The 26157-nt window shown below is 37.8% G+C and overlaps 1 protein-coding gene across 3 annotated transcripts in view; it reads right to left on the bottom strand.

The window, feature by feature from the left end:
• The window catches only part of HOMER1 (homer scaffold protein 1), a 135854-nt gene extending 110405 nt beyond the window's left edge, over positions 1–25449 (bottom strand). For all 3 annotated transcript variants that reach the window (XR_008299309.1, XM_053224308.1, XM_015069096.3), the window contains exon 1: positions 25310–25449. Coding sequence is in view for 2 of the 3 variants with exons in the window: in XM_053224308.1 (XP_053080283.1) it covers positions 25310–25314 (5 nt within the window). In the remaining variant the exon portion in view is untranslated. The remainder of the gene's footprint in view (positions 1–25309) is intronic.
• Between the last annotated feature and the right edge of the window lie 708 nt (positions 25450–26157).

Consider the following 26157-nt stretch of genomic DNA (forward strand, 5'->3'; position numbering starts at 1 on the left):
AAAGAACTCATCAAACATTCTCTACCCAGAAAAAATTCTTTCAAAAATGAAACTGAATTTAATAAAAGTGAAAGAAATGAAAATGTCTTGGAACTAGACAAATATGATGTTTACCTAACATGTGAATGCAATGAATGCTATATACTTTTAAATGGTTAGTGGTTACTTTCAATGGTTAGTGGTTACTTTCACATTTTATCTCAAAAAAATTCTTTTTAAATGAGGGTGAAATGATTTTCTCAAACACACAGAAATTGAGAGACTTCATCATCAGTTGATCAGAAACCTAAAAGGATATTAAAAAGAAGCTTCAGGTAGAAGAAACTGATACCATATAGCTATCTGGATCTACTCAAAGTAATGAGGAACATAAAAATGGTAAATACAACATTTTTTAATTTTCAAAATATCTTTAAAAATAAATGACTGTTTTAGCAAAAAGTAATCACAATGTACTATAGGGTTTATATCAGAAGTAAAATGTAAGTGGGGCACCTGCATGGCTTAGTCAGTTGAGCATTCACCTCTTGATTTCAGTTCAGGTCATGCTCCTAGGGTCATGGTATCGAGCCCTGTATCAGGCTCTATGGTGAATGTGGAGCCTGCTTAAGTTATTTCTTTCTTTCTCCCTCTCTCTCTCTCTCTCTGCCCTGCCCCTCTACCCAATTTGCACATGCTTTCTCTAAAATAAAATAAGGTAAAATGTGTAACAGTAGCACAAAGGTAGAAGATAACATGATACTACTGTAAGGTTCTTATTATATGTGAAGTGATATAATATCACCTGAAGGTAGCCTGTGATAAGTTATAGAATTGACCCTTGAACAATACAGAGGTTAAGGGTGCTGAACCCCTGTGTGGTCAAAAACCCATATATAAATTTCACTTCTCCCAAAGTTAACAGCTTACTGTTTGACCAGAAACCTTACCAATAATATAAACAGTTGATTAACAAGTAGTTTTTATTACATTATATTATACACTGTACCCTTACAATAAAACTAGAGAAAAGAAATGTTACTAAAACCCTAAGAAAAAATACATTTAGAGTACTGTATTGGGGGGTGCCTGGGTGGCTCAGTCAGATGAGCATCTGACTTTGGCTCAGGTCATGATCTTGTGTTCATGGGTTTAAGCCACGCATCAGGCTCTGTGCTGACAGCTCAGAGCCTGGAGCCTGCTTCAGACTCTGTGTCTCCTTTTCCCTCTGCCCCTCCCCTGCTCGCATTCTGTCTCTTAAAAAAAAAAAAAAAAAAAAAAAGTACTATATTGTGGTACCTTGGTGGCTGAGTCAGTTGGGCTTCTGACTCTTGATTTCAGGTCAGGTCAGGATCTCACAGACATGAGATCGAGCCTGAGTCAAGCTCCGCACGAGGCATGGAGCCTGCTTGAGATTCTCTCTCCTTCTGACCCTCCCCCATATGCATGCTCCCAAAACAAACAAACAAACAAAAAAGTACTGTATTGATTGAAAAAAATCCACATATAACTGATAACTGGATCTGTGCAGTTCAAACTGGTGTTGTTCAATGGTCAGCTGTATACTATAAACTCTAAAGAATCATTTAAAAAAGGAACAAGAGGTAGTTAATAAACCAATAAAATAAATAAAAGGAACCATAAAAGATACTCAAGTAAGTTTGCCAAAATAAGTCAAAAGAGAGACAGGGAGGAGAACAACAACAAAAACAGACGGACAAACAGAAAGTAAAATAGTAGACAAACCTGATCATATCAGTAATCATATTAAATAGATACAATCGAAACATCCCAACTAAAAGCCAGAGGTTTTAAGATTGGAGATAAAGTAATACTCAACTATAAGATGCTTATTAAAATTTTTAAATCATTAAAAAAATAAAATCATTTAAAACACAAACACACATACAGATTAAAAATAAGAGGATGAAAAAATATATATCTTGCAAACATGAGTGTACTCCCATCCCCAGACTGTAAGCTCCAAGGGGGCAAGGGCCATGTAAATTCTATCTGCTCTTATGTCTCCAACACCCAACAAAGTGGCATGCAGTATTTATTAAGCAAATGAAAGCCTTTACAATTTGTGGAAATTTCTATCCCACATTACTATTCCCAGGCTTACAATATCCAAGGTATTAGCAGCTGTTCTATTAGCTGTACCCCACTGTCTATTCTCTTTGTCCTACCCAATCACAAGGAGGCTGAGAAACCCAGTAAGTAAATTTGTTAGATCTATGCCAAAAGTGAAAGGGTAGTGGTTCTGAGTGAGGGTCTGGTTAGGTTTCCTCGAGTAAAGGACATCTATCTGGCTGCTCTGAGAGCACAGTACTGAATATTTCTTAGGCTACCATTCTTTGTGAGACCAGCTAGAAGCCTTTTGCCATGAAATGGATACTAGAGAAATAGAGAAAGAGAAAATGTATTTGTGAATTTGATTTTTAAAAGTATAGAGAGATTAAGCAGGGATTCAGCTCTTCCAACTTACACTACCCACCCCCTTTCCCCCACAAAATGTATACATACATGTTTCTCCTCTCCACCCTATCCTCACCCCAAGCTAGGCAGTAGAACGTGAACTATCAGGAGTTAAAGGACTGACTCCGGGTATTGCTGTATCTGTTCCCTTCCTTCTACAAAGTTTAGAATATGCTATTCTTAGTGGGAATTAATACGTGGTGTTAAGATGTGTAAGCTTCATATAATACATTTTAACATTTCAACAGGATTTATGCATGGTACTAGGTATATAACACGCTCTAGCCTTCATGGACTTCAGGAGAAAATTACCAACTGTGACTGTGATTGATCGGTGGTTGCCAAGGAAAATAAAGAGCTATGAGAAAGAAAGTACACAATGGGAATGGAAGAAAAGGGAACTAATTTAGACTGAATACTTAGCTAAAGAGTGAGAATCAGAGTGTTAACAGCATTTCAGACTCAAATGCATGTGTGGCAAAATGTGTTTTCCAAAGATGGCTGCAACAGTATCTCTGTCCTTCTTCAAGAACCCTCCCATCCCCTTATCAGGAGGTAGAGTCTATGTCCATTCCCCTTAAACTTGAATGGCCCTATAAGACTGGACCAAAATTATAAGGCAAAAGTGACCCTGTGACTTTAGATGCCAGGCTGTAATAGGCCACTCAGCATCAGCCTGGTTCTCTCAGGACACTCACTTTTATTTTATTTATTTTTTATATAAAGTTTATTGTCATATTGGTTTCCATACAACACCCAGAGCTCATCCCAACAGGTGCCCTCCTTGATGCCCATCACCCACTTTCCCCTCCCCCCACAAGGACACTCACTTTTACAACCTGGCCACCATGCTGTGAGTAAAGCCAATCAGCCTATGGAGAGGAACCAAGGCCCCTAGCCTTGGCCGAGTTCTCATTCAAAAGCAAACATGATCTTGCCAGCTATATGAATGACTCATTTAAAAGTAGATACTGCAGCCCCCAGTTAAGCCACCCCAGCTAATGCCACATACCGCAGAGATGAGCCATCCCCACCAAGCCCTGTCCCAAGTTCCAAATTCATGAGCTAATTAAATGATTGTTGTTATTATAAGACACTAAATTTTGGGTGGTTTGTTATATAGCAAGAGATAATCAAGACAATGTGCAAAGATCCTGAGGCTCGCAAGAACTTGGCAGTTCCAGAAACTGAAAAGTACAGTGAGGCTTAAAGGCAGATACAGAAAATGATAGCACCAATATCAGCAGCAACTGACAGCTAACACTTGGTATTTGTGTTATACAGGCATTGTTCTAAGTGACTCGTGTATTCTTTAATCATTACAATTCTGTTGGTAGGTACTCTTAAAACACTGATTTTATATGTGGGAAAATCAAGGCACAAAATAGTTGAATGACTTGCCAAAGTCCACACACTCAGGCAATCTAGTGCAAAAGCCTATCCTATGCAAAATTCTATACTGCTTCTCAAAGGACAGAATGGCATAAAATGAGGTGGAGACAGGTAGATTAAGACCAGGCTATGCAGACTTTTTAGACCATGGTAGAAAGTATAGGTATTAATCGTTGAATAATGTGATATGACTTAAGCAGAGTGGTCTATGATCCAATTTATATGTAAAAGATCATCCTGGCTGCATGAGAAGAACAGATTAGAAGAAAGGCAATGTTTCACAACAAGGTACTGTTTGAGAATAAAATTAGGAAGAACTAAAATATCATGGTTTTGTAATATAATGGATGGATCAAATTGATTAACATGGAGTCCCATGATCAACTTTAACATACAAAAAAAGAAATGCCAAGAAATTTTAATGTGCCTCTAGAGTAATACAATACACTGGAAGTATACCACACTACCTATAACATATTCTTATGGGGGGAAAAAATTCAAAACTGAGTCCAGTTAAACCTAGATTTAATTGTAAGTTTACCAGTAATAAGAGAACAGAGGAACATGTTAAATGACACTTTGAGAACATAGCCTGCCAAATCCAGAATGTGGAAGATTTCCAGATGACATATTTGATAAATAGCCAGCAGGAAAGGTGGCTATTATAGATTCAAAGACTCAAGAAATTTATCAACCAAATGTAATTTTACAGGTAAAACCATATGATGTCTAGACTTGCTTTAAAATAATACTAAGAGGATCAGGCAGTATAGATGAAACAATATATGCCATATGTATATTAACTGTTGAACCACAGTGAAAGATGACAGGGGGTTATTATACAATTCTCTTAATGTTTTTATATACTTAAAACTTTCCATAATACAGACTTTAAATTTAAAAAATTTAGGAGTCTATCTAAGCTTCTCAAATCCAACCAAGATAAGGCTGTAAACTCAGGCAGGAATGATCACGCTAATGACTAAGCACAAAATCTCCCCAAGTGCTTCGCCTTTGTCTTCAAGAAGATACAAGAGAAAAGTAGAGAACTACGTAAGTTAGAAACAAGGATTTCTGAGAGGTGGTCAGGCAGTGCCTCTAGCACTCTCTGGGCGAGAGGCGGCCTGATGTATCTGAGTGGTAAATGGAGATCAATGCATGGGGTGTAGCAATGGATATCCAATAAAATACCCTTACTTATCAAGCAAACTTCTGATTACAATCTGGCTTCCACTGTGGCATTTTTTCTATGGCAGATGATGTATTTTTAATGACTTACAATAATTAACTAATAAGTTGCCATCTTAGTTTTTGTATCAGTCTCTTTTGAATTTTCATAGGGGATAATCACTCCACAGTGCCCAAAAATCACACATCCTAAGTAGTGAACTAAAAAGACCAGAATTTACCATCTGATGACACCAAAATATTGCAAACTTTTCAACATGAGCCTTTCTCTACATTGTTATACATCTTTCACAAATAGATCATGTGTTATTTTTGATGGTTTTTCTACTTAACATTTCATATATTAAATTTTAATCTGAGTAACTTAACAATATCTGATTTTAAGAATCCCATAATTGGTGAACAATGTTTAAAAAAAAGACCAAATCAGATATTTAAATACTTCTCTGTAGACTTAATAAGATGATCAGTAAGATGGCCTAACTATAGTTATCATAAAAACAGCATTATTTAAATTTGACTTTTTAAATTTTATAAGATTTATTACAGTGGAGTGATTTCTATCATATACAATATTCAAACTTCCTTACTGAGAAGTAGTATTTTCATGATTCCATCAAGATCCCCAAAATCAGAATATTTCAAGACAATCAATGAAATTAGAACATTAAACAGATAGGGCTGTCTGGGTGGCTCAGTCAGGTAAGCCGCTGACTCTTGATTTCAGCTCAGATCATGATCTGTTTGTGAGTTGGAGCCCCACATTGAGCTCTGAGCTGACAGTGCAGAGCCTGCTTGGGATTCTCTCTCTCTCCCTTTCTCTCTGTTCCTCCCCAACTTGTACCCTCTCTGTCTCGAAATAAATAAACTTAAAAAAAAAAAAAAAAAAGAACATTAAACAGATAAGTTCTTTGGACATAAAATAGAAAGGGAGGGATGATTTTAATGGGTATTTGATAAGAAGATGGATAAATCCCATAAACTCATTTTTCACCTTTAATAGTACCAAAGCTTAATTTTTTTCATGTTGCCTATTTAGAAGTTAAAAAAATTCAGCTGAGTACCAGAAATGTAACTGTATAAAAGCCACAATAACAATAACCACGATGTAGTGAGTAGTTAAGTGCTCCACTGTTTCAACAAACTTGCTTGTATTTTGTCCTCTAATGTTCACAATTCTATCCCCATTTTATAGATGAGGAAATGGAGACCTACAAAACTTAAGTAACTTGTCCAAGATCACAGAGCTAAAGAAGATCAATAATTTAAATTGGGCCACTAGCTGGCTCAAGAGACCTTGAAGTGACTAGTAAGCCACCCTGTACTGTGCCATACTGTGCCAGGCTAGGCTTTGCCACAGCTACAGCGTCTGTGGCCTAAATCTCCTAAGGTTTTTAAAGAAAAAAACAAAACAAAAAAAAACACTTTAAAAAATGCTACCAGTGCCATCAGAGTTTGATGATGAAATTACATCTTACACAACAAAGGATAAAGTAAAAATGTATTTCATTTTCAAGCCTCTCTTAACTGCCTCTTAATTCTATAAAAAAGAAAAATACTGCTCAATTCACTAGTTGAGACAAATCCCTTCAACAGGAAATTCCCTTTAAAAAAAATTCTACCAAAACTGTCATAATAAGATTAAAATCAGCAAAGGGGTACAGGTACTTTGAGGGACTAGAAAGAGAACAAAAGCCCACCCTACCCAAAAAAACTAAAAATATTTATATTTATCACGGGAGAGAGGATAAGTTAAAGCTGCAAAACTGCTTCCAAAATAGTTAAGGACTTAGTAGGAAGCTGAGGAATGTTCAAGCACTTATGCCAATCAACTGACTTCTGTGACTTTCCCAGGTGTGAAAGAAGAGGAAAAAAACTTAAAGATCACCTCTACACTCTGGTTTCCCAGTGTGTTGTGGGTGGTATGTGTACAGGACAAGTGAGAAATGAGAAGATAAATATTAAATGTAATCCCAGACCTCAGAAGAGTTTCAAAACTTCCCACACCACAAGGGTTCAGGATGTTTTCCACAGAAAAGACATCTACTGTTAAGAAACTGGTGGTGCTCTGGCAAACTTAATACTAGGTTGGTTTCCTAAAACAATGGAATGTTCTCTAAAGAAAAGGACAGCTGAGGGGGAAAAAGGTAGCATATTAAAGTAACTCTGAATTTAACACTACAAAAATTGAACATACCTCTTTCATGCTTCATTTTTAGCAGAATGGAGACCAGGAAAACCCTTCTAACACACAGCTTTCTGTTTCTCAGGTAAAGCAACAAACTAGATTTTGACTCCTTCAACAACTCATGGCTTTACCCCAGTTTGGGCCCTCCAAGCTCCTGGCTATTGATGGTTGGTAATCTCTCCCATTCTTCACCTCTTTTCCCAAGGCTCTGACCAGCCCTCACTTTCTACATTTTCAGCAGATGGCCTTGTCTTTCACCATTTTCTAGAATTTACCATGAGGGCAGGGCTCTTTGTTCATAGATGTATCTCATACACATAGAACAGTGCCAGACACAAAGCAAGTACTTAATAAATATTTGTTTGTTAAATGAATCAATTGATGAATTGTGAAAATGAAGTCCCCCAGCTAAGGAACTCTTTCCCAGCCTCCTGCCCTTTAACCTACAAACTTAATCTAGTCATTTCCTTCCTTACAGCCTCCCCTCCAGTCCATGTGGAAGATAAGCCTACTGAGGTTGACTATTCTACCTGTGCTTCAGATCACAATCTCGCCCATCTCTTTCCTCAGTAAGTATCCCTCTCTACTCTAATTTTCAAATACCCCCAGCTATGAACTCCTTTCCCAGGGCCTCAAAGAATGCTTAATCCTATTTTGAAGCAAAACCAAAAAAATTTCCTAACCCTGCAGCTTGCTGAAGTTACACTATTTCAAAGAAGCTTGCTCTTAAAGAAGTCTACACTTCTGGTCTCTGCTTCCTTATCCATTCCATTAGCATCATCACCGTGTGGCACTTTGGCTTCCATCTCAGGCTTCTCAAACCTCTCATGGTAAGGTCATTAAAGGACCACTGCCTACCCCATCTAAGAGCTACTGTTGCTTTGTTTGGTGTTTCTGCTACATTTGATCCTGGCTATTCATTTCTTAAAACTCCCTTTCCTTGGCTTTTTGGCACTATTCTCTCACTGTTTTAGCCTGACAGTTTTCTCCACTCCTTTGCCTGTCCCTTAAATGACTATTCCCTCAGAAAGGCTTCATCTGCTCTTTTCTATAAATATCCTGAATGAGCTCATCCACATTCATACTTTCAACCATTACTTACGTATTGTACTGACTCCCAAAACTCTATCCTCAGCCCAGTCCTTTTTACCTGAGCTCCAGACCTGGATATCCAACTGGAAGACATTTCCATGTGGATGACCATAAATATATCAGCTTTTACCTAATTTGTCATTTCACCTCACTGCAAATTTCTCCTCGTTTCCTACCTCAACTAATTGCTGACGAAGCCAATCTCCTTATCCCTCTATACCTATACAGTTCATCGTTAACTCCTATAAATACTACTAGGTAAACCTCTTTTAAATTCAGCCCCAGTTCTACTCTATCTTAATGCCAGCCATTATTGTTGACTAAACTGCTATAATTAACCTATTACACAATTAAACTTGAGGGTCTACAAGACCCCCAACCATTTTTCACACACACTTCCCTCCCCCAAGCCCCCAAATCCAAAACTTGCAATATGAGTAGTTAATATAAAACACAAGCATAGTAATAACTCTACTGGCTTAAAACTGTTCCTTTGCTCACCATTACTTAAAGTGATGGGCTCTAAAGTGGGGTACAAAAAGTTTTCTCCTTTCATTTCTCTTTTTATGTTTTAGAATGTATCTATATGAATATATATATATATAGATAGTAGAACATGTAACAGAATTAGATATTTGAAGGAATATACTTCAAATATTTTATTGATATGGGTACTTCATGGCACATAGTTATCATATGACCCTGGACTAATTTTTAATCAAATCTACTTTTATACTGTATATGAATTACGTCAAACTACCTTAATTTTCTTTTTTTTTTTAAGTTTATTATTTTGAGTGAGCCATAGACATCGCAAGTGGGGGAGGGGCAGAGAGAGGGAGACAGAGAATCCTAACCAGGCTCTGCACTGTAAGCGCAGAGCTTGAACCCACAAAACTGTGAGATCATGACCTGAGCTCAAACCAAGAGTCAGACGCTTAAGGGACTGAGCCACCCAGGTGCACCTACCGTAACTTTCTAACTAGCATGTGTCACCTGTGAGGCTCTACGTATGCCACCCCTCTGCCTGAAATGTCCTAATATCCACTCACATATGTTCTGACTTCCCATTGACCACCCTCCCCATCAACTCATCTCTCAAAACAAACCTAACTTGCTATATGAAGCTTTTTTTTGACCTTCCCAGGTAGAGGTGGGCACTTCCTTCTCGGTCTGTCAGAGACACGTGCAGTACATTACAGCAGTAATGTAATTTCTTGTTTACATGGCTGTCTAGTCATCTTTGTACTGACAGTGCCTAGCATGATTCATGACACAAATTAAGTGTGTTATGTTTGTTACAAGTGCTCAAGAGGCACAGTAGTACGAAAAAAACCACAGCAACACCTTAGTTACCTGAAACAGTTGAAAGAGTAAGTGCTTTGTTTTGCTGAGGTTTGGGCTGATGATCAATTTTAACTTTTCCTGTTTTGAGATGTGTTTGCATCATGCACTGAGTTTTCAGGTATTGGTAACAGTGAGAGATTTTTAGAAAGCCAACACTTTATCATTTACCAAGTTCTAATCAATTAACCACCAACAGTGTCAACACATTCTAAAAAACGACTTATATAAATTAAAATGCTAAGGCTCAGTGATTCTGGTCAAACATAGCAAATTAATTGCATACATTTATCTTCCTTTTCTGAAATCCCACTAAAATATAAGTGGAGGGAAAAGAAGGTATAAACCCATAATACCAAAGAACAGAAGTGACACCAGTGCACAAGTAATTCGAATACGGTTTGAAAGATGTAATTTTAAAAGAAGGAATAGTACTTGACTTGGCAAAGGCAAGGAAACTAAATTGCCTGCAAAGAGGGAACTAGTAAATGAACTTGTGGGATTTACAGGCAATGGGATGCAGAACAGAATGTAAGGCATAGGATGAAAATTGGGAATTGATTGAAAATTTAAATAACGAAGCAGTAAGAGTCCCCACTCCCTCCACAGTCCAGCAACAACCTTGCCCAAGAGCAGGAGACAAAGATGGGGCCTAAAACAGGAATGTCTTAACACTTTCTCTTAAGAAAGCCGGAAAACTAAACCATGGCCCTCCAAAAACTCTCCCCTATGTGGTATTCAGATTGTACAGGTACATACAGTATATAGGTACATAGAGAAGAAAATACTTACCTTGCTCTAGGAATGCCAAGAGTTATATATAGTGGAAGATCATTCTCTAGATAAAGTGAACAATCTCAGACAACAATCTCAGAATTTTTAAAGAGAAAATCTCCCAAATTTAGGGAAACTAACCGGATTGAAAGGGCCCAACAGAGGCTATTTACTGACACTTGGGGACCACCCAAGAAGACCACCACCTAAATGCTTAACATGAAGTTCACTAATGACATGACTCACTAAGTCACAAAGAGCTTTGAATCAGCTTTTCAATATCTCTAATACATAGATGAGGATCACCAGGTATTTCAGGAAACTTTCCAACATGATAGGAACTAAACAAAACACAACAAAAAAGAACAGAAAAAAAAGGAATTTAGGAAACAGAAAACAAAACTATAAAACACTATAAAATTCCTCAAATAAGATACTGAAAAAGATGGTTTGCAAATTAAAATGTATATGGAAATTAAAAATCCAGGTCATGATTTCAGCTCAGGTCATGATCTCAGGGTTCATGAGTTCAAGCGCTGGGTACAGCTCTGTACTGACGGTGTGGAGCCTGCTTGGAATTCTCTCCCTCTCCCTCTGCCCCTCTCTAGCTTGCTCTCTAGGTCTTTCTCAAAATAAATAAAAATAAACTTAAAAAAAAAAAGAAGTGTTAGAAGCTGGAAGTCAAGGAAACTTCTGCAGAAGGCAGATTAAAAGGGGAAAAAAATGGTAGAAAAGACAAAAAGGAAGTCCACCATCCAACCAATGGACAATTCATAAAGAGAAGACAAAATGTACAGGTAAATTTTTTTAACAGAAGAAAATCTCCCAAATTTAGGGAAACTAACTGGATTGAAACGGCCCAACAGAGACTTAAACAGCAAAATGGTGTAAAAAAAAAAAAAAAACGAAAAAAAAAGAAAACATACAAACAAAAAAAGCCCTCACACTGTATCCAGAGATATAGACTCAATTATAGAAGGAGGAGGCAGAGGAGACACTTTCACATATACTATGGCTCAAAATTCATCTCCCACTGAGCCATTTTCAGGTACTACAGGAAAACGAGCTTCAGTAAAATCAAGAAAGAAAACAGTGTCCAGGAGATACAGTGCAAATAAGTAAATAAATGGGCATAAAGAGAGAGGAAGGTTTAGGATGAGAACTACATAGTATGCCTAAAGAGTACCTAGTCCATATTGCATCAGGAGTACAGAGGGCTATAGATTTTTTTTTTTGTTTGTTTAAAAAAAAAAACTTGGAAACAGGGCCCCTGGGTGGCTCAGTCAGTTAAGCCTCCGACTTCGGCTCAGGTCATGATCTCATGGTTCATGGGTTCGAGCCCATGTCAGGCTCTGAACTGACAGCTCAGAGCCTAGAGAGTGCTTCAGATTCTGTGTCTCCCTCTCTCTCTGTCCCTCCCTCCATTCACACTCTTTCTCCCTAAAAAATTAACATTTAAAAATTTTTAAAAATAAAAAATAAAAAAAACTTGGAATGGACATAGAGGCATTTGACCATTTGGTTAACATCCATCCATACATGATATGGTGTGGCTGGAGGAACTCTAATATGGCCCCAAGATTATTGCCCCCTGGCGGATGCTTTCTGCCTAAAACTTTCACCTTGAGTGTGGTAAAAGGGTTGAATAGGATGGGGTATCACAGAGGTGATAGGGTCATTCATCAGTTGACTTTCAGTTAATCAAAAGGGAGGTTATCTTAGGACCCTCACTTATTTGGGTGAGTCCTTTAAAAGAAGTTGAAGGACTGGAAAGGGGTTCTTCCTTCTGGCCTTAAAGACACAGCTTCTGATTCTGAGTTCTACATCTGCAAGGCAACAAATTCACTCAAAAACCACATGAGCTTTAAAGATAATGTAGATCCATAATGTGTCTAGTTCCTGACACCTTGACTGCTGTCTCGTGACACCCTGAGAAGATCCAATTACTCCTGACTCACAGAAACCGTGAGACAAATGTACATTGTTTTAAGCCACTAAAATTGTGGTAATTTGTCACACAGCAATAGAAATGTAAAACTATGGCATGTGGACAAACTTAAGGGTATCTAAGCAGAATACACAACTTCAAAGGAAATCATACTCCAAATGCAAAAACTTCAGGAGTCAAAGCAGGCTCAAGTAATTTTAGAAATAATACATTTAGTAATACCAGAAAGCAGGATTAACTCTGAATAAGAAAGACACGTAACTGGTCAGTACCGCTGAAAGTAAGCAGGTTTAAAGAGATAGCAGTTTCAAGTTGTCCTGGATCTTTTAGCTTATAAAAAAAATAGAGGAGAGGCTCAATCAAGGATTTCCCCTCAGTTCAGAATTTTAATTTTTGCAAACTGCAAAGAAAAAAAACCAAAAGCTTCAAGAATTGAGTTTTCATATGGCTACAAAGTTTCTCACATGTGTCAGCTTCATTTAGCAAATACAACGACTCTCAAAGCAAGGTCCTAGACCAGCAGCATCAGCATCACCTGGGAGTTTGTTAGAACAGCAAATTTGTGACACTCCCAGACTCACTGAATCAAAAACTGGGGGTGAAGCCCAGCAATCTCAGTTTTTAACAAGCCCTCTGGGTGATCCTGATACAGGTTCAAAATTGAGAACCACTCATCTAATGTCAATTTTTGCCAGTGCCCTACTACGTTCTGGTCTTCCTTCTTTGGTCAAGAGGTAAAGCATTTCAAAGTTACCAAATCTAACCTAGATTAGTCACTAGCACCTGGCAGCTTAAAAAAATGTTTGCTAAATAACTAATGTATTAGGCTTCAGATGTGTTTCTCTCACCAGAGGGTTTTTAGAAGAAATTGGATATGAACGACTTTAGGCAGGATGTGTTCTATTCACTTTCCCACAATCTTCATCAATCCCTACTGCCTTCTACCTCATACGTTCACATATTTTTCTGCCCAGCCAATGACAGCATTTGAATTTGACATCTAGAAAAAATAATTTATAATGAATAATTTAAAATCTGGATACAATATGGTCCACTCTTCTCTTACAATTCCAGGCAAGTGAGTAACTTATAGCTATCTGATGATGATTCAAACATGTACAATATGTTACCCAACCATTTACAGGTTTCCTGGTCCAGCATGAAGCCCTAGGAAAGGTGTTTCAACATACCATCCGAAGATTTCTGTTCCTGGTCTGAAATCTTCAGAAAAGTAGACCCTGACTAAGTATTTCAAAGGTTCATCTGCCCAGTAACTACAGAGGTGGCTAACAGGGCTTTGACTGATGGAATTTATAATTTAATGTGAACTTTGGAAACTTCATATAAACCATGGACATGTAATAACATCAAATCATTTCTGAGAAACACTTCAATGAATTCAAAATTTAATGCATGAGCAGAGATTTAATTACACTAAAATTAGAATGCAGTTTCTTTCCATACCATCTACAAGGAAAACAAGATACATTTAATGAACTCATCACTAAGATACCCAGCTTCCACTAAATTAGAATGCTTCTTTTAACTATGAGGGGTTAGAAACCTCTCTCTAAATGAGTCACGACGTAGGTGAGCATCGATTTAGGATGCTCCGAAGTAATGATAGGAGCCTGAGGAGCTGGAGGAGCTGGAGGAGCTGGGACACACTCTGCCATTTCATGGCGGCATTACCTCCTGTAAGTCACAACTCCCTTTGAGCTCTCTCTCCTTACCCACACAAGGTGTAGATAAGTACTAACACTCCGAAAACTCTTTACACTGAAAAACAAGAAACAATTGTTGCTATTAGCGTAACTAGTTCCTTAATCAATTGTTTAAAGACAAATGAAATAAGGGTAAGCTAAAACTGGGTCAAACACCTAAGTATATGTAAGAACAGTGACTGATTCTGATAATTTGTACTGTAGATATTATCATTTTTTAAACAGCCCTCACCCTAATAACCCAAGAGAAGTTCTAAAAACTTAATATATTCAGGGGGCTTGGGTAGCTCAGTTGGCTAAGCGTCCAACTCTTGATTTTGGCTCGGGTCATGATCTCACATTTTGTGGAATTAAGACCCACAACTGCTGTGAGCACAGAGCCTGCTTGGGACTCTTTTTCTCTCTCTCTGTCTCTCAAAATAAACAAATGAACACTTAAAAAAATACAAAAACAGATTCTTCACAGAGAAAGCTAAAAGATTCAGAAAAACTAAAAAAAAAAAAATTAAAAAATTCACAATCATACCTCCCCAAAATAAACATGGTAGCACTTTAAGGAATTTTCTTCAAGTATTTTTATGTATATACAGAACATATTTTACATAGACGAGGCCACAGAGAATATACAATTTGGCATCCTGGTTTCTAACTGAAACCAGGTGACCACTGCACCATCTTGGACAACATTCTTCAGGCTGGCTTCCTACCATACAAATAGCCTACAGTTTAACTACCAATTATATACTAATGACTCAGAATATACTAATATGTCACCAAAGAAAACCAAATAGTAATATTCTCATTAATGCCTTTTTCTTTTCCCCACACTAATATAAGTATCAATTCTATATATTATCAGTTGAGTAAGGCAGCCTGCGAGATCTAGAATAGTTTGTTTTAAATCAACAGAAAGATGGGTTTAAGGATGGCTTGGGAGTATTCCCATTCAGCTGAATGTATACAGATCCCTGGCAGTACTGAGTAAACAAGAGTAGGTAGAATCCTCATTCTGTAAACATCTTGGGAGCTGGCAGGGTGATTCCACAAAGCACATGAATTTTAATGTTAAAATCCACGTGACAGAGATTCCTAACAACCCAGGAGAGAAAATGGCAGTTTTGCAAAAGGGAAGCATATAAAGATAAAGGGATAGGCTAAGCACACTCAAATATTTTGAGAGGTTCAAAGTAATTGTCCTATATGTTTAGTAATGTACAGACTTACCTTCTTTGAAGACTGACAGAAATTTTCTAACATGAGCACTTGGAGTTCTTTTATAGTCAAATCCACTTAAGATAATTTCTTAGAGACTTATTAAGAGCCTAATGGGGGAAACTGAAAATAACTAGGGCAGAAAACTGTAACTCACAAAAAAAGCCTTATTCAGAATAGCTCTCCTGAACTTCTTATAAATGCTTAAATGAAAACAGAAAGACAATAAAGTAAGATTGAGGTATGCTTAAATGTAAAAGTAAAAAGAACCAACAATTTACCTAGAAAAATGATCAGAAAAATAACTGGTACATCCAACTGTATACCTAATTGCTATTAGGAATCCGGATTTTCTGTATATGGAAAAAGGATTCTAATTTTCCCCAGATCCTTTCAACTTACATTGCACTTGCATGCTATACTATGAACTAGACGGTTAGCAAACACAATATATAGCACTCACAACACATATGTACCAGAGCTGTGGCTCTCAGCACATTTCTAGTAAGGCTCTCCTATTAAACACAGGGACATGGGGTGCCTGGGTAGCTCAGCTGGTTAAATGTCTGACTCCTGATTTCAGCTCAAGTCATGATTTCATGGGTCGGGAAATGGAGCCCGCCGGTTGACTGACTTAAGATTCTTTCTCTGTCCCTCCCCTGAGCATGTGTGCATGCTCTCTTTCAAAACAAAAACAAAAATATACACGAACAAATTTCCTCCCTTCTATGGGTTAAGGGGAGGGAGGAAGTCATGGACTCTTGTCTACAGCCCTCTGGACTCTGACACACGGATCCAGATGTGCCAATACACATGACATGATAAACATGACTTAAAAAGAAAGTAATGAAAGCTGCTTTGGTATCTGTGGTCCCTTGGCAGTTGTTTGTGTTTAATTTCTGTCTAACTCCTATTTGGTAATTTTATACAAAGTTCTCAATTCTTACAACTGCTCTCTGCCTTGAGGAACTAGCACCAAACCCTCAAAGATAACATGAAAATATTTCATGTTTTATGGAAGAACATTAAAAGAAAATATCTATAAAGCAAACCTTTTGTTTTTTAAAGCTAATAGTAGCTATTAAGAGATTAAGGTGATTTTTTGAAAGCTAGCATAAGTATAAAGGTAAATTTTATTATGAAGGGAAAAGATTGACTCAATTGGTAAATTTTTGTATTTTATAAATAATTTTATTTTCTCATACAAGAAAGAAAAGAGGAACTTTTTGCCTTCCTCCAGTGGCCTACCTTAAAAGAGACAAGACAGTTATATATAAGTGAAATTCAGTGCTTAACTAAGTCAAATGTTAGTTCTACCCATTTAAAATTCTTTTAGCTACACAAAAGCCATTTTGGGTTCACAATCCATTAGTGAAGGGGGAACCTCATGAGAAAGAATATTTGTTTTTGTTTTTTTCCTTTGCAAGGTCCCTAGAAAGATGTCCCTGTAAAATTAATTCTAAACTGTACTTAACAGTGAAGTGAGATTTTTAAAAACTTTTTTTTTTATTTTTTTAATGTTTATTTTTGAGACAGAGAGAGAGCATGAGCAGGGAAGGGGCAGAGAGAGAGGGAGACACAGAATGTGAAGCAGGCTCCAAGCTCCGAGCTGTCAGCACAGAGCCCGACTCGGGGCTTGAACTCGCGAACCTCAAGATCGTGACCCGAGCCGAAGTCAGACGCTTAACCGACTGAGCCACCCAGGCGCCCCTTTAAAAACTTTTTAAAACAAGATGGGAAAATAAATGAAATACAGTTAGTTGACCCTTGACAATGTGGGTTAGGAGCGCCGATTCCCTCAACGGTGAAAAATTCACTTATAACTTCTGACTCCCCTAACACGTTACTAATAACCTACTGTTGACTGGAAGCCTTACTGATAACATCAACAGTCAATTAACACACTTTGTATATTATATACTATTTCTTTCAGTGAAGAGAGGGAAAAGAAAACGTTATTAAGAAAATCATAAGGAAGGGGCAGCTGGGTGGTTCAGTCGGTTAAGCATCCAACTCTTGATTTCAGCTCAGATCATCCCCTCACAGTGCAGGAGTTTGAGCCCCACGTCGGGCTCCCACGCTGACAATGTGAAGCCTGCCTGGGATTCTCATTCTGTCCCTCTCTCTCTGACCTCCCCACCCCCGGCTCACACTCTCTCTCAAAATAAAAGAAATGAACCTAAAAAAAAAGAAAATCTTAAGAGAAAATACATGTATAATACTGCACTGTGTTTATATAAAAAAATCTGTCTGTAAGTGGACTCACGCAGCTCAAACCCAAGTTGTTGAGAGATCTACTGATACAAGTGGATGAAAAAGACAGTATATATACCCATGTCTGTAATTTCAACTTCTCCTCTGAAAAATATTGCTTAATACAAGCAGCATTGATTGTAATCGATCTCATCTCTTTTACTCAGATATTAGGGAGCACAGAAATGACCAAAGGTGTACTATTTATGATGGATGGGAAAAGGAGAATCAGGCTACAATTAAGAGCAGAAGTTCACTGATAAATCTGCTTCTTTTAACAGAGAGTGATAATGAAATGTCCTAATTTTATGGAATATGGAGGTATGCTATAAAAACTAAGATTTTAACTATATGCTTTTATTTACAGGTTGAAGACCACTGAATGATCAGCTTTTAAAAAGTTTACCTACTCCGGCAATGCCTGGTCAGTATGATTTGGAAATTTTATCTCAATTCTTTGTAGACAGGCTAAAATCTATATAAACACTGCTTATTACATGGAGATTCTTTTGAAATGAAGATACTTAATGAGTCCGTAATCTTAGAATGCCCCAAAAGCACTCAATTTTTCAATACTTAACAGAGGAAAATCTCTAGGAAAATCTCACTTATTACAAGAACATAATGAATCTTATAAAACAGGGTCAATTTACTGTGTAAGCCACAGATCACAAGGCATTACAAAGATGCAACACAAACAAAAAATTGCACATTTCCTTAAACTAAAGATAATCTTTACTAATTGAGATATAAATCTATTTAAAACATCTTATATACAGGGGCACCTGGGTAGCTCAGTCGGTTGAACTTCTGACTCTTGATTTTTGGATCAGGTCATGACCTCGCAGTCATGGGACTGAGCCCTGTTGTCAGGCTCCAGCAGTGAGAGTGGAGCCTGCTTGGGATTCTGTCACTCTCTCTCTCAATCTGCCTCTTCCCCACCCATGTCCATTCTCTCTCTCTCTCTCAAAATAAACATTACAAATACACACACACACACACACACACACACGTTTCAAAAAGTTTTAAGTCACTTAAAATTTCTATCAGGAAAAATTAAATATTTGTAACTCATTTCCCTTACTCTTTTGTCCAGTGAGTTGAATTCTAAATAACATAACAATCCAGTAAGTAAAAATAAGTATTTCAACTAAACACCAGAGGTCTGAACAAAATAAAAATCATATGGCAGCAAGGAGGTTAGACCTTTTGAGATTCAATCATCTTTTCACTGAGACATTTGATCACTTAAAACTAAACTAAGTTTACAAATTATTTATAACGACAGTTTCTTTGTTCAATCCTTTAATTGCATGAATAATGTTTCAGGTAATTAGCCTAAACCAACTTTCAGAATCCTTTAATCCCAAAAAAGAAAAGTCACACTAGTCTGATGTACATTGTGACTTCATTTCAAAATTATTAAATTAATAAACTTTGCTGAACCAAAGTTAAGAGCTCCCCTAAACACTTCCTTTATGTATATATATTTTGAAAAGGATTGTTTTTGTGTACACTTGTTTGCTCATGACAGATGTGTAAGTCTGTGGTCAAAGTTTAGTAATTCTGTTCTAGAGACAGGAAATCAAAAAAAAAGAAAAAGAAAAGAAAGTTACAAGTGAACTAAATAAAAATAGGATTAATAAGGATGTTTTTAAAAAGGATTAACGTCTACATAATATAACTAATCAAAATGACAACACATCTTGTTTTTGAGAATTACATAATCACATCTTAACATGCTACTCATAATCACTACTTTAATTTTTTTTTAATGTTTATTTATTTTTGAGAAAGAGAGATAGCACACAAGGGGGAGAGGGGCAGAGAGAAAGAGGGAGGGAGACACAGAATCCAAAGCAGGCTCCAGGCTCTGAGCTGTCAGCACAGAGACAGACTCAGGGCTCAAACCCACCAACTGTGAGGTCATGACTTGAGTTGATGTTGGACGTTTAACCTACTGAGCCACCCAGACATCCCTCATAATCACTACTTTAGTTCTTATAAAAACCTCAGGTCAGAGCCAAGAACATCATATCCTACATCCATTCTGTTTCCCAAATAATCCCACCTCTAGTATTTGCTCCTCCCTAAAATTAATTTATGCAGATTAAACTTAAAGTAACCAACCCTCACTAGTTTATACATTCCCACTAATTGCTTTGTCTAAATACTCAAGTACCATAATCTTGATTCTCCTCTTCTCAATTTCTGCCGTGCTAAATAACCATTCAAAAAGGTTTTTTTTTCGTTTTTAAAACTGCAGAATAGGATCTATTTTTTTAAAGACATTATAAAATATCTTATTTGTAAATCTAAAAAATAATATTCATTTTGGCATGCTAACACACACTGTTATCCCACATAGAGATGTTGCTACTTTTCAGTCCAGAGTGGATGGCCTTCCCATCCCATTACCACCAAATCCAGAAAAGCAAAGTCCTCCTCCTCCAATTTTTTTTGGTTGCAGGGGCGAGGGGCGTTGGGGAGGGTGGGCACTCAGATGAGCACTGCCAATAGGACACTGAAGCAAACTGAAGCTGGGAAGTAGGGGGGAAACTGCAGGAGTAGTTTAGGGAGACGGGAGTAGGAATGGCCTTAAATTTTTTCCAGCACTTTCAAGAGGGTAAATGCACTGGGGCCAGGGGAGAGACCCTGAGAGTCCTTGTGATTATACCTGCCCCTTGGACAAGAGAAAAAGGAATGAAGTCACAAGGATAAAATGAAATCAGAACAAAAAAGAATCAGTTAAAAGTCTTGACTATAAGGAACAATAGGTTTAGATGGAGGGAAAAAGACATCTGAAAGAGCCAGGGTCATCTTGTCTATGTATATGTTACCTTGAAAAATACCTAACAAAAAAATGAGTTCTTTCAAATTTTAATGGGGGGGGGGGGGGATTATGCCATTAATAGATTAAAAAATAAACCTATTCTGATGATATTTCTCATCAGAAATCTGTAAGTATATAAGACGAAGGATGTTAACTTAAACTTACTATGGTAATCATTGCACAGTATACATGTGTATATGTGTTGAATCATTACATTGTGGACCTTAAAGTAATACAAGGCTATATGTCAATTATGTTTTAATAAACTGGAGGGGGAGGAAACATCTATTTGCCTATAAGCAAATATCACTGACAATTCCAAATGTTCTTTAATTACTTGCTTGGGGGAACATGTTCTCACTCTTCCATGCAATTTGTATGTTAGCTAGAAAGTCCTTTTTAAACTTCTACACTCAAGATTTCAAGGCCCATCTGAATGAGTAGCTCAGCAAAGAACAAACACATCATGCCATTTCCTATATTTTTACCCCTGCACACGAAATGCCCTAATCCTGAAAAAGTCCCACTGAGACAACTACATACAACTCATCATCATTCCTCCTCTCCCTTCACCCTGGAATTTTCTAGGCCCTGTTCAGCCATCCATTTCCCCTACTAGCTAGGGTTCATTGCTCCAGCTTAGTGTTTCCACAGGACCTAACAAACAAAACTAAAATTTCAATGGTTTTTAAAACTAATTTTTCATCCTACTTACCCAACCCTTCATGTAACTACTCTGCTTTAAATCCTTTAGTGCTTCCCATAGCCAAGAGCAGTGTTTTTCCAATTACCAGTTATCATCACTGGGTTGTTATATCAACTTACTGGATCTCAAATGTCATTCTTTCTTAAAACTAGAAAATACGACAGTGCATCACACAAAGGGCATTATTTTGTGACATTTTATCATTTATAATATGTGTGCACTAGGTGGTGAGGTAAAAATGTGTATCTTACTATAATGGGTCAATGCCCCAAAAAACCTTGAAATACACCGGCTTTTGTTTGGCCTACAAGGCCTTCTAACCTGGCCCCTGCATAAGACTCTGGGCCTATCTCTTACCACACTCCACAGAGCTGAGTTTGTGAAGCCAAACTTTTTTGCGGTTCCTGGTCTCAGTACTGTCAATCACACTGTTCCTTCTGCCTTGAATGCCTTCTCAATTGTCTATAAGGCACACCTGTTCTCTTTCACTATTTAATAGCTATTTACACCTCTACAATAGCTTTTTTATCCTTCCCTCAGCAGCTAATGCTACACGCACACATATTTTGTGTCCCTAAGATGCCCTACATCAGGGCCCCTTAGACATTTCACTGTACTTTCTAATTTGACTGTCTTCCTAACTTCTAAACTATAAACTCACTGAGGGAAGGAGCACATTTTATTAGTTTCTGTATCACCAACAGTGGGCTGCCGAACATGCCACATGTTAGGGATTCACAATTAGTAAGATGAACCAATATACAAATTAAGGACGTGCATCTAACTTCTCAGATGTTAGTAATGACTGAGCGATTGCCTTTCCAACCAAGCCCATTCATGTTGCACTGCTGGATCAAAATTTCCACGTTTTTGCCTCAGCACCCAGAGAGCAGCACCCAGTAGCCTGAGGGAGAAAGAGGGGACAGCTTCCTCTCTAAGCCATGAAAGGACTCTTTGGGCTGCAATCAGCAGCACCCACTTTCATGCTTCCAGGAAGTTATCTGGGGAAAGGCAGAGAAGATGGTTTCCACAAGTTCCCAGAAGCAGGTGAGACAAATCAGAATAGCACTATCGGACCTTATTAGCACGAAGAATCACATTTTTATAAATAACTTTAAATGGGGTGGCGGGGAGGTTCTCTATTCCCTTGTTGATGGCACTAAGTTGTCAATATGAGCTAAGCAAAACAAAAGGTGGCATGAAATAACTTGCTGAAGTTCCTTAATTTCTATTGCTTCCTCTAATGGTTCTGAAATAGCTACTGACTCACTGCTCTCATTAGGAGACACTACTTGGAGGATGACTTGGGGGCTGGACCTAACAGGCGCTCCTCACTGGAGCTTTGAAGCTTTTTCCAGACTTTATCTTACACACATGAATGCTCTACTTTTTAAGGGTCTGATGCACCTATTTCACAAACCAATTCTTCAACTGTCTTCACTGTAATTAAAAACAGTTCGGGCAGCATCCAAGATATTTTGACAGACTCTGGCAACTGTCATTTTCAGCTGTTCTTTTTCCATTTCCACAGTGGTTCACAAACTACTATTATAGGAGCCAAGTTTGTTTTCTGCCTAATCACCCATTTTGTTTAAAACTAAAAATAATTCAGGGGCGCCTGGGTGGCTCATCAGTTGAGCATCCAACGTTGGCTCCGGTCAGGAACTCACGGTTTGTGGGTTCGAGCCCCGCATCGGGCTCTGTACTGACAGCTCAGAGCCTAGAGCCTGCTTCTGACTCTGTCTCCCTTTCTCTCTGTCCCTCCCCTACTCATGCTCTGTCTCTCTCTGTCTCAGAAATAAACATTAAAAAAAATAAAAAAAAAACTAAAAATAATTCTTTCTGCTTAAACTTTGCCCCTAGACTTGCAATTATAGCCATAATTGAGGCAAAGAAAAATTCTTATTAAAAACTAACATTCAAAAATATGTTCATACGATGGTGAAACTCTTCACCACAGTATTAAATTTTATATACTTGTCAAAGTAAGGTAATTTAGGACTACCCCAGAGAAAACTTTAAAGGCCATTTAAAACACCATTTCCTTTTGGTTTAAATAGATACAGGAGACTATACCTATTCCACAAACACTTAACGGATATTGACACCTACCAAGTGTGGAAACTTCCACAAATGCCTCTTCTATGCTCTTCTCTTCTACCTGTCCATCCTCTCTTGACAACTCAGATGGAACAGATCACTATCCATGGGAAATAATCATAGCCCTACACAGATTTTCAGAAAACTAATGCCAGAAACACTCCTTCTCCTCTCCAGTCTACTTCTAAAACTTTATTGGGAAAAGGACAAATAAATCAGTTTATAAGCAAATGTAATTACACTGAATTATCAAAAATGTGTGTCATGATGGGAGGGGGGGCTTATTTTAATAGTTTAAATACCAGCCCGTTTGGTAGGAAGTTCATCCCAAACTTCTCTTGGTAAAAAGGTAAGCATTCATGCAGCTTAAAGATTGTGGAAAACCCGATTTTCTTCCATGATGCTACCACTCTACAGTCTAGAGAACGCAGCCTTCCTTCAACATGAAAAATTGTCACTTGATTTTTTTTTTTTTTGCTCTGACATGTTTTAGACATAAGAGCTGCAGATTCTCAAGGAAGCCATATTTCAAAGGTTTTAAATAGCAGTATTTTTCTGCATTTTCTCTTATTAAAATTGGTGCATTTCATCCCAGTTTTAAATGCCATTATTTTCTAGCTGATATTTAAAACCTGCTTAGAGAGAATAATGTCTCCATCTGAAAGATCTACTTCAAGAAACCAGCTAGTAATTAAAATACACAGGAGAAAATGAAAATAATTCATTTTTACAGACTGGAAAAAAACGTTAAAACTTATCATCTAAGTCCTTCATTTTACAGATAATAAGAGTCCACAGAGGTTAAGTAATTTGCCTCAGATTACCAAGTTACGAATAGCAGTACTAAAATAGAATAAGGTATTTTAATTGCTTAGCTCTACCTCAAATCATCCAAGTTATATATATTCTCATCACTTGTCACTCAAGTTTTAAAAACAATTATCACTCTCATTAATTCCTGATGAAGAAAGAACTCCCTACAACACATGTTCTACATTTTCAAACTTGTTCAAGTTAATAAACTTCAAATTCTAACTCCCAACAACAACAAAAAGTAGTACTATCTAAGAACTTTCAAAGTTTCAAAAAATAAAGTTTAGGTGTACATACCCCTCAATTGTCACAATAAATTTTGGTCTATTCTTTCAATTCCTGTCTCTTAACTACACTTGAGCTGGGTTTGTTCAACTACAGAGAGAAGGAAAATTCTCGAAGTTCCTCTTTGACAAAAAGCATGGACAATCTGTCAATGACATGACTTCATCATTACTCCATTAATATATTTCTGACTTACATTACAAAGAGTCATGTTATCAAGTTACTGTGTAAAGAGTTAATGAAAGGCCGGAAAACACACTGTTGGTTGACATTGGTACTGAAAGAAGGTGTGGATCCGACACTGTTAACATCAACTGAAAACCTGAGCTTTAGAGCAAAAAACAGAAAAAGCGAACAAGTTCTTTCAACAAAAAGATTTTTCCTTTGAAGCTCTGATCTACTAAGTGCACCAGCACTGTGGAGACCACATGGGTAAGAATTTCAGATTTTCATTTTAATGCCCCAATAAATCAATTCTACATGTTAGCTTTGGATATTCAAGGGCAAAACAGAGGGCACAGTGGAGGCAATCATTTACACTGGATCATTTTCAAGGACTAAAGTCCAACCACTCATTACTTTACAATTGTTCCTTTGTGCAACTGATTATTCTCAAAGTACTGAGAGAACGCAGTACTTTTCTCTCAAAGACCCTGGCAACAAAACCTAAGACAGTATGATTTTAATTACAAACGGATGCAGCAGGCTGACCAGTAAAAGGGCAGAAGATGCTGTCTTCTTAAATATTACTAATCGAACTCTCTTCTGGTTACAAATTATCAAAAATTAAAAAAAATTATGTATATATGTTCCCTCGTTATGGCCTCCGGGGTCACTCTATAAAAATATCTTATTAACAGGTTAACAAACCCGTATTTTTAATGTACGACCAGCTTAGCAAGGTGGCAAATTTGTTTGAAAACATAAAACACAATCACCACCATCGCTCAACAACACACATAAACAGATTCAAAGCTATGTTAGGCACAAAAGTCCTTACCCCATTTTGCCCAATGAGAACTTGCTCTGAAGTTTCTGCTCTTCTGCTACAGAATAACTTCCAAAGGAATTTCTCCGTCTGCTATTTCACAGTTGCTTTTCCACCCCCCGAGATCCTTTTCTGGAGGTATTTCAGTGGTGCTTGACAATTCAATTAGTTCCCTTAGGTAAAAGGATTTCTCTCTCGTAAATACCAAAACGTTCAAGCAGAGGTGGCATTTGCTTATTAGAGTTAAAATGCTGCGCGGAGGAGACAGCGGTCAACTCTATTCCACAAAATGAGTCTACGTGTCTGTCGGAAACGCAGAATCCAGCTTCACCGAGTCCTATAAAAAATGAGTTCGGTGGTCATTTCGCTCACGTCCTCCTAGACACTCGGGGAGAGCCAGGTAACTCGGCCTTTTGGTGCTACTAAGGCTGCGGGTTCAAATTTCTCCACCACACCAGTTCCCTTGGGGGTGGAGCATGTAACCCAATGCGACGTGCACTTTACAGAGATCCCTACGAGAAAATAAAAATCCTAAAAGCAGTCATGCCACTGCTTCCCTGCGCTCACGTTATAAAAAGCTAGATAGAAAAATCTCCTCGAAGTGCAAACCCAACAGCTCGCGATGTGCACGGCACTCCACATTGGAATCTGTCTTTTAAATGTTTCCCCTCCTAAGACTCGGAGCAGAGAGGAGGTGGGGAGGAGGAAGAGAAGACTGGGCAGGATCGATTCATTCTCCCGAGGAGAATAAACGGAGCCATTTCCAGGCTGGCAGCAGGCTGGGGGCGCAGCGCACGCCGGGGAGCAGGGGGAGGGGGCCCGATCCCACCTCCCTCAGCCCCTTCCCGCCTCGCGCCGCC

The sequence above is a fragment of the Acinonyx jubatus genome, chromosome A1, assembly GCF_027475565.1.
Source record: "Acinonyx jubatus isolate Ajub_Pintada_27869175 chromosome A1, VMU_Ajub_asm_v1.0, whole genome shotgun sequence".
Lineage (NCBI taxonomy): Eukaryota > Metazoa > Chordata > Mammalia > Carnivora > Felidae > Acinonyx > Acinonyx jubatus.